The 12,389-nt window shown below is 50.5% G+C and overlaps 1 protein-coding gene across 1 annotated transcript in view; it reads left to right on the top strand.

Annotated features, from left to right (window-relative positions):
- The window catches only part of LOC125368202 (protein FAM169B-like), a 38,094-nt gene that overhangs the window by 10,646 nt on the left and 15,059 nt on the right, over window positions 1-12,389 (top strand). Inside the window, exons 4-5 of the mRNA XM_048369044.1 lie at window positions 2,961-3,046; window positions 6,316-6,493. Of these exons, the coding sequence (XP_048225001.1) occupies window positions 2,961-3,046; window positions 6,316-6,493 (264 nt within the window). The remainder of the gene's footprint in view (window positions 1-2,960; window positions 3,047-6,315; window positions 6,494-12,389) is intronic.

Here is a 12,389-nt window from a genome sequence, read left to right as displayed (position 1 = left end):
GTGGAGCTGTGGCTCAAGTGGTAGAGTGCCGTGAATCTGCCTGCCGTGGGTCCACCTATGGTGGATCTACCTGCCGTGGATCTACCTGTGGTGGATCCACCTGCCGTGGATCTACTGCCGTGGATCTACCTGTGGTGGATCTACCTGTGGCGGGTCTACCTCCCGTGGGACTACCTGTGGTGGATCTACCTGTCGTGGATCTACCTGTGGTGGATCTACCTGTCGTGGATCTACCTGTGGTGGATCTACCTGTCTTGGGTCTACCTGCTGTTGCTCTACCACTGCACTCTGGTGGTAGATGGTTGAACTCGAGAGACACTTGTTGGGCGCTTGCCTCTATTTTGCCCTGCTTAGCAATTTTGAATGCTTTCCATAGAGGGGCTGGCTTCACTGTGGGTTTCTTTTTTTCCCCGGCCCACCCCCACCCCACAGCTTATAGTTTAGCAAAACCTCCGGATCCAGGCATCCTCTTCACCCTCTCGCCATTTTCCTAGAGTGAAGGAAAAAAGAAAATCTAGATTCGAGGGGGGGGGGGGAAACAGAATTGCTCAAGGCAAGAAAGTCATGAGAAACACAGGGAAGCTGATGCAAGTGTGCTGTTGACCAGATGTTTCCCTCTCCATAACAGAGAGGCACCCAAGTTCATGGGCATCTGGGGGAAGTGTTTTCCTTTAAGGAAGACATCTGCATGGAATGGTAGTCTCGGTAATGCAATCTGACAGTTGCTATGTCAACCAGCCTAGTTTCCCCTCCCTTTAAGTTATTGACCAGCGCAGTCAATGTTGCATAAAAGTCAGGCAATGTCTTGGAATGTGTTTATGTGCCGGGCTTTGCCAGAACTTCTCAGTGTCCTGTTCCCCTCCCCTGCCACCCCCCACTCCTCACCCCCCCCCCCAAGCATGTATTTTATTTGCTTTTGGAAGATGGCCTGTCAGTTTGGTTTAACTGTGCTTTTTTTTTGTTATTGTTGTTTTTTTTGTATGTGAAACTACATATTTCTTAGATTTGTAACGGGGCAGTGGTGGCCTGCACTCCAGGGGAGGAAGGAGGGGCGAAAGGGATGCAGGAAGGGACTTGATGGCCTTTTAGCCTTGATGAGGAAATCCTAGGCCCTGGAGCAGTCATGAACCCATGTATATGGGGAACTTGCTCTGCCTTGAGTTTTATAAAGAGAGAACAGGACCTGGGGGTGAGACAGAAGAAAGTCCCCTCAGCTCTCTCTCTCTCTCTCTCTGTGTGTGTGTGTGTGTGTGTGTGTGTGTGTGTGTGTGTGTGTGTGTATCTGCCTGCTGGCCAGCCTCTCATTGCTGCCCCTTGTAGGCACTTCTGTCCTTGTCATCCTTCTGCTGTCAGAAGACAGGACACAGGTCCCTCTGGGTCTTTCTGCTCAGGCGTGACAGCAGGCTGTCCTTCCTACTCTTCTGCTTAAGGCCAGTGCGCTTCCTCATGGGTCCTTTCTGCCCACTCTTCAGTCTCCTGTTGTCTTCCCTGCTTCCACTCTCACCCCAATCCCAATTTATTATCCACATTCAGAAGGGCACTTGAAAAAGAGGAATTTTTTTTTTTAACTCGACTTCATACTTGCTCAGCTTGCTGGCTTGGCTGAAGGCCTACCACTTGAGCCACACCTCCAGTCCAGCTTTTTGCTGGTTATTTTGTAGTACTTGACTGCACAGCCTGGCACCAAACTGTGATTCTCCATACCTTAGCCTTCTGGCTCATCAAACAACCCTTTTCTTTTTTCAGAACAGTTTTAGATCCACAGTTTTAGGTCTCGTGGCTTTTGGTGCAGGAGGGCAGAGATTTCCCATACATATCCTGCCCATGTTCATAAACAGCCCCCCTCCCACACTTCAGCAGAATTCATACCTCCGTGGGACTGTTGCAATTGCTGAGCCTCCATGTGGTAACTACCCAAAGCCCAGCTTCCATTAGATTCACTCTTGACATCGTACCTTCTATGAGTTTGCACAACTGTATAAGTCTACATATCCATCATATTTATTTATTTATTTGTTTGCCTGTCCTGGGGCTTGGACTCAGGGCCTGAGCACTGTCCCTGGCTTCTTTTTGCTCAAGGCTAGCACTCTGCCACTTGAGCCACAGCGCCTCTTCTGGCCATTTTCTGTATATGTGGTGCTGAGGAATCGAACCCAGGGCTTCATGTATAAGAGGCAAGCACTCTTGCCACTAGGCCATATTCCCAGCCCCATCATTTAAATATGTAGAGTCTGATCATTCTTTCAAATAGGTGTGTGTGTGGTGCGTTAGGAATTGAACTAATAATTTCATGTGCTAAGAATGTACCACCACTGAGTGGCAGCCCCCTCACAAACATTTTCTCTCATTGCAAAAGCACTACTTTCTCTAGTCCGGATAGCACCAACTTTTGTCTTTCGAAAACACCACCGTGACCATGCTGCTCCTGGCTTGGACTCATCCAGTGACTTGACAGCTTGTCCAAGCCACTGGTGGAGATTGTGTTTTTGCCCAATAGTGTAAGGATATTTCTTAGCGAGAAATAACCCATGAGTCACCTATGAACAACTATGACCTTTCTGATCAGTGCAGTCAGGAACTTCTGCTCTGAAAATATCCCTCCAGAGCTGGGGATATAGTTCACTGATGGAAGGCTTGGCTGGCGTGTGACCACACTCACACATATATACATATATATGTATATATACACACATATACACATATATATGTACATATATACACAGAGTATACATATACACACTATGTACTGTATATTCTATACTATATATTTTATGCTATATAGAGAGTGTATATGTATATATATACAAACACATATGTATATGTATGCATGTATGGTGTACGTGTATACACACCGTGCTGCTTTACTACAAGCCTTTCCTTTCCATCTTAGTAGCTCCATGATGCCAGGTGGCTGATTTCCAATGTGGATCTCACCGTCTGCCCTTGCTTTTCTCTTCTAGTTGTGGCTGTTTACTTAAAGGGATCCTGGTGGTGCATTGAAGACATTCTCAGAACTTCTGATCCTGCCAGGAAAGGTCTCCTGAAGGTGAGGTGACCAGATTAAAAAAAAAAGGTGATACACAGAAGGATTACAGTTGTATAAGTCAAGTAAAGAGTATGTTTCTTTCTTGGACAATGTTACCCCTTCGCTCTCTCCCAGTTTTTCCCTCCCATCCCCACCCATGAGTTGTGTAGTTCATTTTTAACATGGTGGGTGACTGGATTTTAAATGAGCATTTGCAAACCAGGTTTTGCAGGCCCTGTAGTCATTCCAGTGTGAATGATTTACATGCAGTCGTCTCCAGCATAGCCGTTCCCCAGGGCTGCCCCTGGCCCAGACCACAGCCTGTCAGGTGGAAACAACAGCATTTCTCCTCTTGAGGGGTCTTGGAAGTCCAGAGTTAAGAAGTTTCCATTTGCCTGGGTCTCTGTGTTCCCAGGACAGCCATCCTCAAACAAGCTCCAAACTCACCGGCAGTCACCCCTCATTTGTCTCTTTCCTTTCCCAGGTGACCATGAGTCCAATTCTGTCTCTATAGATTGGCCTGTTCTGAATATCCAGTTTTCCATGACCTTGGTTAATGTTGGTATTGTGAAGATCTAGCCACCCCCAGGGTATATGGAGATAATTTCTTTCTTCCTTTGTAGAATTTGGTCTTCTCCTTCTTCTTCCTTCCTTCCTCCCCCTCCTCATTTCTTCTTTCCTTCCTTTCCTTTCCTTTCCTTTCCTTTCCTTTCCTTTCCTTTCCTTTCCTTTCCTTTCCTTTCCTTTCCTCCTTCTCTTCCTCTTCTCCTTCCTTTCTCCTTCTTTTCCCTCCTCTTCCCCCTCCTCCTCCTCTTCCTCCTCTTCTTCTCTTTCTTCCCTCTTCCTTCTTTCCCCTCCTCCTCCTCCCTCCTCCTCCTCCTCCTCCTCCCTCTCCTCCTGCTCCCTCCTCATCTCCTGCTCCTCCTACTCTTCCTCCTCCCTCCTCCTCCTCCTCCTCCCCCCTCCTCCCCTCCTCCTCCTCCTCCTGCTCCCTCCTACTCTTCCTCCTCCCTCCTCCTCCTCCCCCCTCCCCCTCTTCCTCCTGCTCCCTCCTCCTCCTCCTCCTCCCCCCTCCCCCTCCTCCCTCCCCTCCTCCTCCCCTCCCCTCCCCGCTCCCCCCTCCCCTCCCCCTCCTCCTCCTTTGCTTCCTGGCCAGTTCTTGTTCACAAACTACCAGGAAACAACAGTAACAACTTTCTTCATGTTCTCTCTGTTAATATAATTAGTGGTCCCTTATGAAGGATTAGACCAGATCTTAGTTTTATGTTTCCCGAAATGTTTCTTAAGTCAAAAAATCACATGTCACATATCTTTTTAATTCTTCCCCCCTTCTGTGATGAATCTGGACAAATTAAGTGCACTTACTCCTTTTCTCTCCTGCCAGCTTTAGATTGGCTATTTCCTTTCTAGCAGATGCAGTCTTCTGTCCTTTTTTTTTTTTTTTTTTTTTTGGCTTTCCTCTGAAACTGTTTGGGTTTTAGAAGTTGAAAAATATAACATCCCACATCGCACCTACTGGCTCTCGGAGCAGCCAGTTCTTCTGAGAGTCTGAACATCATCTGACTGTCACTGTCTGAGACACCAAATGTGAGGGCCTCTCAGAACAGAACTGGTTGAATGTTCACCGAGCTTTTCCTACTCTAAGACTTGACAGCGGGTAAAGGAGATGAGTTTTTACACTCTGGGCCATTTTGTGAGGGAACACTTGGGTACCATTTGCTAGGCTGCTGCAAACAGCTGGTTTTTGTTTTTTGTTTTGGCCAGTCCTGGGCCTTGGACTCAGGGCCTGAGCACTGTCCCTGGCTTCTTCCCGCTCAAGGCTAGCACTCTGCCACCTGAGCCACAGCGCCCCTTCTGGCCGTTTTCCATATATGTGGTGCTGGGGAATCGAACCGAGAGCTTCATGTGTAGCAGGCAAGCGCTCTTGCCACTAGGCCATATTCCCAGCCCCTGGTTTTTTTTTTTTTAATTTAAATTACTGGATCATTTGAAAAACAGACAAGTGTGTGAGAGATCACATGGTCCTCTCTTGATCTATGGAGGAATGTGGGGGTCAGAGCTATGGGTGGTTGGGGGCCTCTCCGGAAATCCAAGCTGAGGTCTCACGGCTGCAAATGGCAACAGTGATGACGGTGGTGATGGTGACTTAACAGTCAGGTGACTCCATATAAAGCCGGGCTTTCCTCTTTGTCTGGGACTCTCCTGCTCTCCATCTCAGTAGAAGGGAGCCGATCGTTGCTGCTGGGTAAGGTGTGCAGCTGGCTGGTCACACAGCTTTGTCTAGCTGTCTCAAGTCCTCTTTGGAAAGAGCAGGGAAATCAATAAATGTGAGGAACTGGGATTTCTTCATCTGGGTACCAGGCCCTCCTTGGTAGGTGGTGAGAAACAATTGGCAGTATGTGGGTGGCAGTCCTAGCCCAGGTAATGGGAGAGTCAATCTGGTGGTTGTGTGTGGGTACACCCACCCCCCCACACACACATGCAGACACACACATGCACACCACTGCCACACAGCAGTGAGGTAGGACAATATGGTCACTGCAAAAATCGTGGCTTCTAACTCTGGTGCCACATTGTTGTGATTGCTGTGGTGTTTGGGGGGTTCCTGTCCAGACCTCGCCAACTAACCCTGTGTTCTCTGAGTGCCTGGGGAGCAGGGAGCTCTGACTGCAGCTACACCTTGGCCCCCATGGGCCGCACCAGTGTAGACGATCGTGACAGACAGAAGCCTGACACCATGTTCCCTTGTGGCTTTGACCACAGGATGGGAGACCTTCTTTGGGGTACCTTTGCTCTTGTTTCACAGCTCAGAACAGGGCAGGCCTTGAACCCCAGAAAATCTCTGGGCTCAGGATTTAAGTGGGCGTTTGAAATCTGCCACAAGCTATTGAATCTTGTTTTTCACAGGGTTCATCTCTTCGATAGTTCCTTCTCAGAAGTCCAGGGCCCTGCTGCTGTTAAAAATGGCAGATGGAGTTTATTTCAGGACACATTCAGGGAATGTGCTGGAATGATTTGCCCTGGCCAGCCCTGTTACATTAGCCTGTGATTGACTCTGCTCTCCTGACTTACATTTCACCTCTGTGACCTCCAGAGGCCTGGGCACCGGACACTGTTGCTGGCTTTGGGGGCCATGTGGTCTGACACTGTGATTCACACTTAGGCTCTTGAGCACAAAAGAATCTTGGCAGGGACGCCGGGGCCTGGATTGTGCAGGCTGACTCCAGACACAAGATTTACCACTTCTGTCATCTCTCTCTCTCTCTCTTTCTCACTTTTTTTCTTTCAAGGTCCAATCTTTTGGGGAAAGGATTGTGCTCTTCATTCTAAATGTCGTTGTTTTTGGAAGACTGGAGAGAAGCGTGAAGGAGGACGACATGTTTTTCCTACCGCACTCTGCGAGAGAGCAGGCTAAGATTCCGTGGAGAGGTGGAGCAGCCATTGGATTCTACTCAACCAAGATGAAAGGTGAGGGGCCTTGGCCACCCCACCCCAGCTGCAGATGGTTCAGGGGCTTCTAAGTGACTTTAGAACGAGTGTTCTATGGAGAGAATCTTCTGGAACAGCGAAGTCCCACGAGTGCATAGATTCTTTAAGCACACACAATGCCTTTAATGTTCCTTTTCTTTCTTGTCACCAATTCACTGCCAGACAAAATGCCATTGCTAATAGCTGACAGGTGGACCAGCAGCACGGGAGAGCCAAGATTCACAGACGTTACCTCAGCCGATGGGAAGTCTGGTCACCATAACAAGGTTGCATGAAACAACTAGGACTTATTTTGAGGGGCCATGGTGAGCAGAAAATGTGGGATAAGCACTATTTATTTATTAGTCACATTCTTTTTTTTTTTCAGTACTGAGATTTGAACTCGGGGTCTTACATTTGCCAAGCAGGCGCTCTACAATTTAAGCCATGATGCCAACCCTTTTTTGCTCGCATTCTTATTTTCAATAAGGTCTTACTTTCCGTGGCCCAGACTGTGATCCTCCTATCAACACTTCCCACATAGTTGGGGTGACAGTTGTGACTCATCACAAAGCATCAAAGTATAAAAATAAAGGTGGATGGGACTGAAGGGGGAGAGGTGTGCGGGCTCAGGGGGAGAGACTTGAGCAGATGTCTCTTTGGAATCAGTGGCGTGGCAGAAGGCCATCTGTGCGAGTGGATCTGAGGGACCCCAGCCCCCCACGTCATCCCAACAGTCCACAAAACCTACCCCCAGCCCCCAGCCCCCCAGCCCCCCGCCACCTGCATGCATTATCTCAAGTCCATGCGGCATTTTTCACAAAGACAAACCACATATACTGTGCTGTATAAGCGACTCCCAGTGATTTTAGACTATCAAAATGTAATACACGCGAAGCTCCTGTTGGGATAGAATTAAATGAGGGCTCAACAAGACGTACACTGGTGTGGTAGCCCTCAAACAGCCAGAAACTAAAATTTCACTTTCCCAAGAACCCATAGAGATCACAAAGTAGAAAACCTTTTGGACTGAATAACAAAAATTGGTAAATTTTTGGGGGCTGGGGATATGGCCTAGTGGCGAGAGAGCTTGCCTCGTATACATGAGGCCCTAGGTTCGATTCCCCAGCACCACATATACAGAAAACGGCCAGAAGTGGCGCTGTGGCTCAAGTGGCAGAGTGCTAGCCTTGAGCAAAAAGGAAGCCAGGGACAGTGCTCAGGCCCTGAGTCCAAGGCCCAGGACTGGCCAAAAAAAAAAAATTGGTAAATTTTTTAGATGGTTTTGTGTGTGTGTGTGTGTGTGTGTGTGTGTGTGTGTGTGTGTGAACGTTTTGCCTTGACTGGCCTTGAACCATAATCCTCCCAATATTGAGTTTTCATATAGCTAGGATTACAGGTGTGAGCCTTCATGCCTGGCTTACTCACATCTGTATTTACAGTTCCCCCAAAAGGAAGCCTGTCAGGTGGGGAGACTTCCGTCACAGGTCAGCACCTCCTGAGACTGGAAATTTACCCAGGAGAGCCCAGCTCAGGTGCCAGTCCAAAGGGCTTGCTAATTAAACAAAGTTAATATGTTCATGCATAATCTATGTTCAATAAAAAAAATCCATTGACTGACTTGTAAACGATTTAGAATTCTACCCTCAGTGGGCTGGAAAAGTGAGTGCCAGTTTGTCTGGAACTTCATGACCTCAGTTTATAGAGATGGCAGCGTTCGCTTATTATCACAAGTTCACGTCTGCGTTGGGCTTGGATCTGCCCTGCAGTCCTTTCCTGGCCCCATTGTGATTGCACTTGCACCACGAATCCCGGTGCAGGTTGGAGGCGAGGAAGGAAAGTGAGAGTGTGGCACGGATTCTTGGCTTGCCATGGATTTTCCCTGTGTTCCCCTGCTTGGTTTTGCTTTTGCAATCCATCATGGATGCCGCCCCGTGGGAAGCCGGGGCTGGCCCTGTGTCGTCGAGGCTGCCTTTGCTTTTGGCATGGCTGGATGCAATGTGGGCTCGTCTGGGCCTCTGCTCTCCATCCCACATTCCCTGGCTCCTGGCTCATCCGAGGTAGAGCCCTGCAGAGCGGGGTGTAGGAGCCCCCTGGCTCTGCCCAGTCTCCCAGGGTGCACCTGTCCAGCTGCCCTGACAGCAGCCGCTAGCACAGGCCTTTCAGGAACAGGGATCAGTGGGCTGGAGAGCCGCTGGCTTGCACTGCGCAGCTGTGAACCTGTGAAGCTAATTCTCCCTCCGTGTGGTACGGCCGATCCTGGCTGTGTAGGGGGGGTACACGGGGTCCTGGCACCAGCGACCCTGACTGTGCAGAGTTCGCGCTAGGTCCTGATGGTCAGGATCCAGCACTGGGCGGTGGTGGTGGTGGGGCAGACAGTGTGAATCCCTTGCTGTGAATCCAAGGCCTGGGGACAGCCATGCTGAGGGACTTCTGTGAGACTTTCCACGAAGAAGAGGCCTTGGGGGTCAGTTGCCCAATCCCTCCTGCCTTGTAACAAGGTAACCCCACCTGGTGGTGTGTGCGAGCCTTTGGGTGGTGGTGACTAGGAACGTACGGGAAAGAATTCCAGCTGCTTCCTGGGGGTGTGTGTGGGTGTGGGGGGGGGTGGGAATCCTGGGATCCCTCCTGGATAGATCAAGACCTTGGCTGCTGCTTCCTGAGAGCTCTCCACGGCTCCAGCAGAGATCTCCTCTTCAGTCTCAAGAAGTAGGCCCTCGCTGGGTGCCTGTGGCTCACATCTATAATCCCGTGTGCTAGGGAGGCTGGGAAGGGGAGGATTGCAGTTGGAGGCCAGCTTAGGCTCAGCAGCAGAGCACCGGCCCAGCAAGCACGAGGCCCTGAGTTCAAACCCTGTGCTGCAAACAGACAAACAAACAATAATCTCCCCCCCCCCCAAACAACAACACCTAAAAAACAAAAAGAAAACGAGCCTCTCCCAACCCAGGAAACCACTGGCTTCAAACGTAGATGGAGCTGGGTGCCCTGGCTCACGCCTGCAGCCTTACCTCCTCAGGAGGCTGAGATCTGAGGATCGCCGTTTGAAGCCAGCCCAGGCAGGGAAACCCAAGAGACTCTTATCTTCCATTGACCATCAAAAAGCCCGAAGTGCAGCTGTGAGCGGAAAAAGCTACAAGATAGCACCCAAGCCCTGAGTTCAAGCCCCAGCACGAGCAATCTCACAGTAGTGGGTCAAAACTGAACTTTGAATTTAGCATTTTGAGCTTTTTTTTTTTTTCTTCTTTTTCTGGGCCAGTGATCTTATTGGGCCCAAACAGCCAACCACAGCTCCGTGTCCGCCATGGATCACGAAGGCAGACACCTGAGACTTTGCAGCCTGCCTGTGGCTAGTGTTTTCTGGAGGCGGATGTTCAATGAGTTACATGAGATGGCTCTCACTTGGTTGCGAACTAGGCGAGGGGTCAGACTGAGGGGTCAGGTTGATACATGTGTTCTGAGCTGGACATGCCCACGATCCTGGTTATTTGGGAGGCTGAGATCCACAGGATCAAGGTTCAAGGCCAACCCAGGCAAAACGTTTGAGAGGCTCCCTTCTCAACCAATACAAAGCAGAGCTTGCCGGCGTGCACCTGTCATTCCAGCTACGCGGGGAGCACGCATAGAAGAGTCACCATCCAGGCAGGCCGGCTTGGGCACAACTTGGAGACAGACGCTATTGGGAAAATAACGAAAACCAAAAAGGGCTGGAGGCCTGGCTCAGGTGGTAGAGCACCTGCAGGCAGGTCCTCCCAACTCCAGCTTGCCTTCCTCTCCCAGTCTGCAGGCGGTTCCTGTCAGCCTGTCTGGAGGAGCCAGGGGGGGGGGAGGGGAGGGGGGCGGCTGTGGGAGGTGGAGCCTCCAGGAGCCTGGGGCCAGCGGGCCAACATCTGGCTCGGGATTCAGCTTCAGGAGGTGGGACTTCCTGCCTGTGAGTGAGCATCCCCAAGACAGACTTCCACGCTCATTTGCAGATATTGCTTTGACCAGGTGATGATGTGCGTGGTTGAAAATTCAGAGGATGCCTTAATGGTTTTCCCTCTCTTTCCTTCGGAGGGGGAAGGCATCCACCCACAGAAACAGTAGCCTTGGAGAAAACATTCTGTTAATTGCTATTGTGTGTGTGTGTGTGTGTGTGTGTGTGTGTGTGTGTGTGTGTGTGTGTGTTAGGGCTTGAACCCAGAGCCTCACAGTCTTGCTCAGCTAGCTCTCTTGCTCATGGCGGATACTATACCGCGTAAACCATGCTTTCAGCCTGACTCTTCTGCTGGCTAATTCAAGATGGCGTCTCACAACTTTTCCGCACGGGCTGGCTCTGTACGGTGATCTCTGGGTCTCAGCCTCCTGAGTAGCTGGGATTACAGGCATGAGCCACAGGTGCCCTGATTGTCTTTTCCTTTTTGATGGCAGTGTCATGTGATACCAGCTGACATCTTATTATTTGTTTCCCTATGGACAACCTAAGACATGGCACACTGGCTTCCATTCTGGGCAGTGCCAGACAGTGCTCTGGTGAGTTTTCTCATGGAATTGGAGCCAAGGGATATTCAAGGGTGGGGGGGGGGGTGCGGGCAGGGCCTCCCCGGTGGGTCTTCTAGGGGAGGCAGGGAGAGGCGTCCTTCACACAGCCTGAGTGGAATGCAGACTCCCTTTACCCCGAGATTCTCCCAAATGGAGAGGATCTCACCGGATGGGCCTCTCAGCCCGGGCCTCCACTGAGGCCCAGGGGCTGTGAATGGCTGGAGACGCTCACAGTGTAAATGGACTCTCCCATGCTCAACCCGGGCTTTTTCGTGGGTCTTTACAGATATGAATGGGGGGGGGCAGGAGCGGGGGAGGCAGGTGGCTCGTTAGGAATGAAGCCCATCTCTGAGCTGGGCATTTGTGCACGAGCATCCCATTGGGGCGGGGCCCTGCAGCTCCTTGGGCTGGAAAGGCGGAAGGAGAGGGGACTTGCACAGGCTGGTGCGGATGTGCTTGCCTAAGCGGGGGGGGGGGGGGGGGGGGGGGGGAGATGGTTTCCTTCTGGAGAATTCCACCAGGGGTTATCCCAACGGCTGGGAGTCGGTGTGCTCTGCTCCGAGGAAGCTGAGCTGGAGAACCGGGTGCCGCACCTGTCACTTGAATTCAGTCTGAGATTCCCCCAACTCCCACTTTCAAACAGCCTCTCAGAGAATGTTCCGGAAGCCTCCAAGGAAGATGGGTCATTGTCCTAATGGAGCTGTAAGGAGATGACTGTGGTGGTAACTTTTGCAGGACTGATGCTCAGTGCGGTTCTTTTCACTGCTTGTGAAGGCCCTGCTGGTCCCCAATGCCCCCCACGATTCCCATCTCCCCGGGCTGCCTCCTCCAGGCTGCAGCCATGGTAGTGTGTTTTTCCTTTTTTTTTTGGGGGGGGGGTCCAAGTTGGTGAGCAGGGGCTGCAAATGTAATCACCGGTTAGCACAGAGGCTTGGAATTTTCTCAGGGCCGAATTGGAATCCACTTCTCCCTTCCTGGAGGTCAGCAAATGTTAAACAGACTCCAATTTCCCACAGTTCTGCAAACAGTGCACATTCTAGAATCTTCTCTCCGGTGGACATCTCCGCAGGGTACTTAGATTTTTGTCATTAGTTAGCCAGTGGCTTTCTTGACCTGTTTGCTGAGTTCTTCCTCTTGCCCCTTCCTTCCTGGTGGCTATTTGAGGAGTTCCTCTGTAATTTCATGCGTGGTACAAATGGAACCTTTAGCAAGGAGCCCGGAGGAGCCGCAGGCTTCTCATTCAAAACAAGCCACAAGCATTTTATTACGTTTCAAAGGGAAGGTCACACAGGCTCCTTGCAAATGTTTAAATTTTTATTTTTGAAGCAGTTTCACGTATGGATGAAGTCTCTCGAGGTTAGCACTATTGTGGCAGTTG

Source organism: Perognathus longimembris, chromosome 20 (genome assembly GCF_023159225.1).
Source record: "Perognathus longimembris pacificus isolate PPM17 chromosome 20, ASM2315922v1, whole genome shotgun sequence".
NCBI lineage: Eukaryota > Metazoa > Chordata > Mammalia > Rodentia > Heteromyidae > Perognathus > Perognathus longimembris.
Note: the sequence above shows the minus strand (reverse complement) of the source record. Positions and strands in the feature narration are given on the sequence as shown.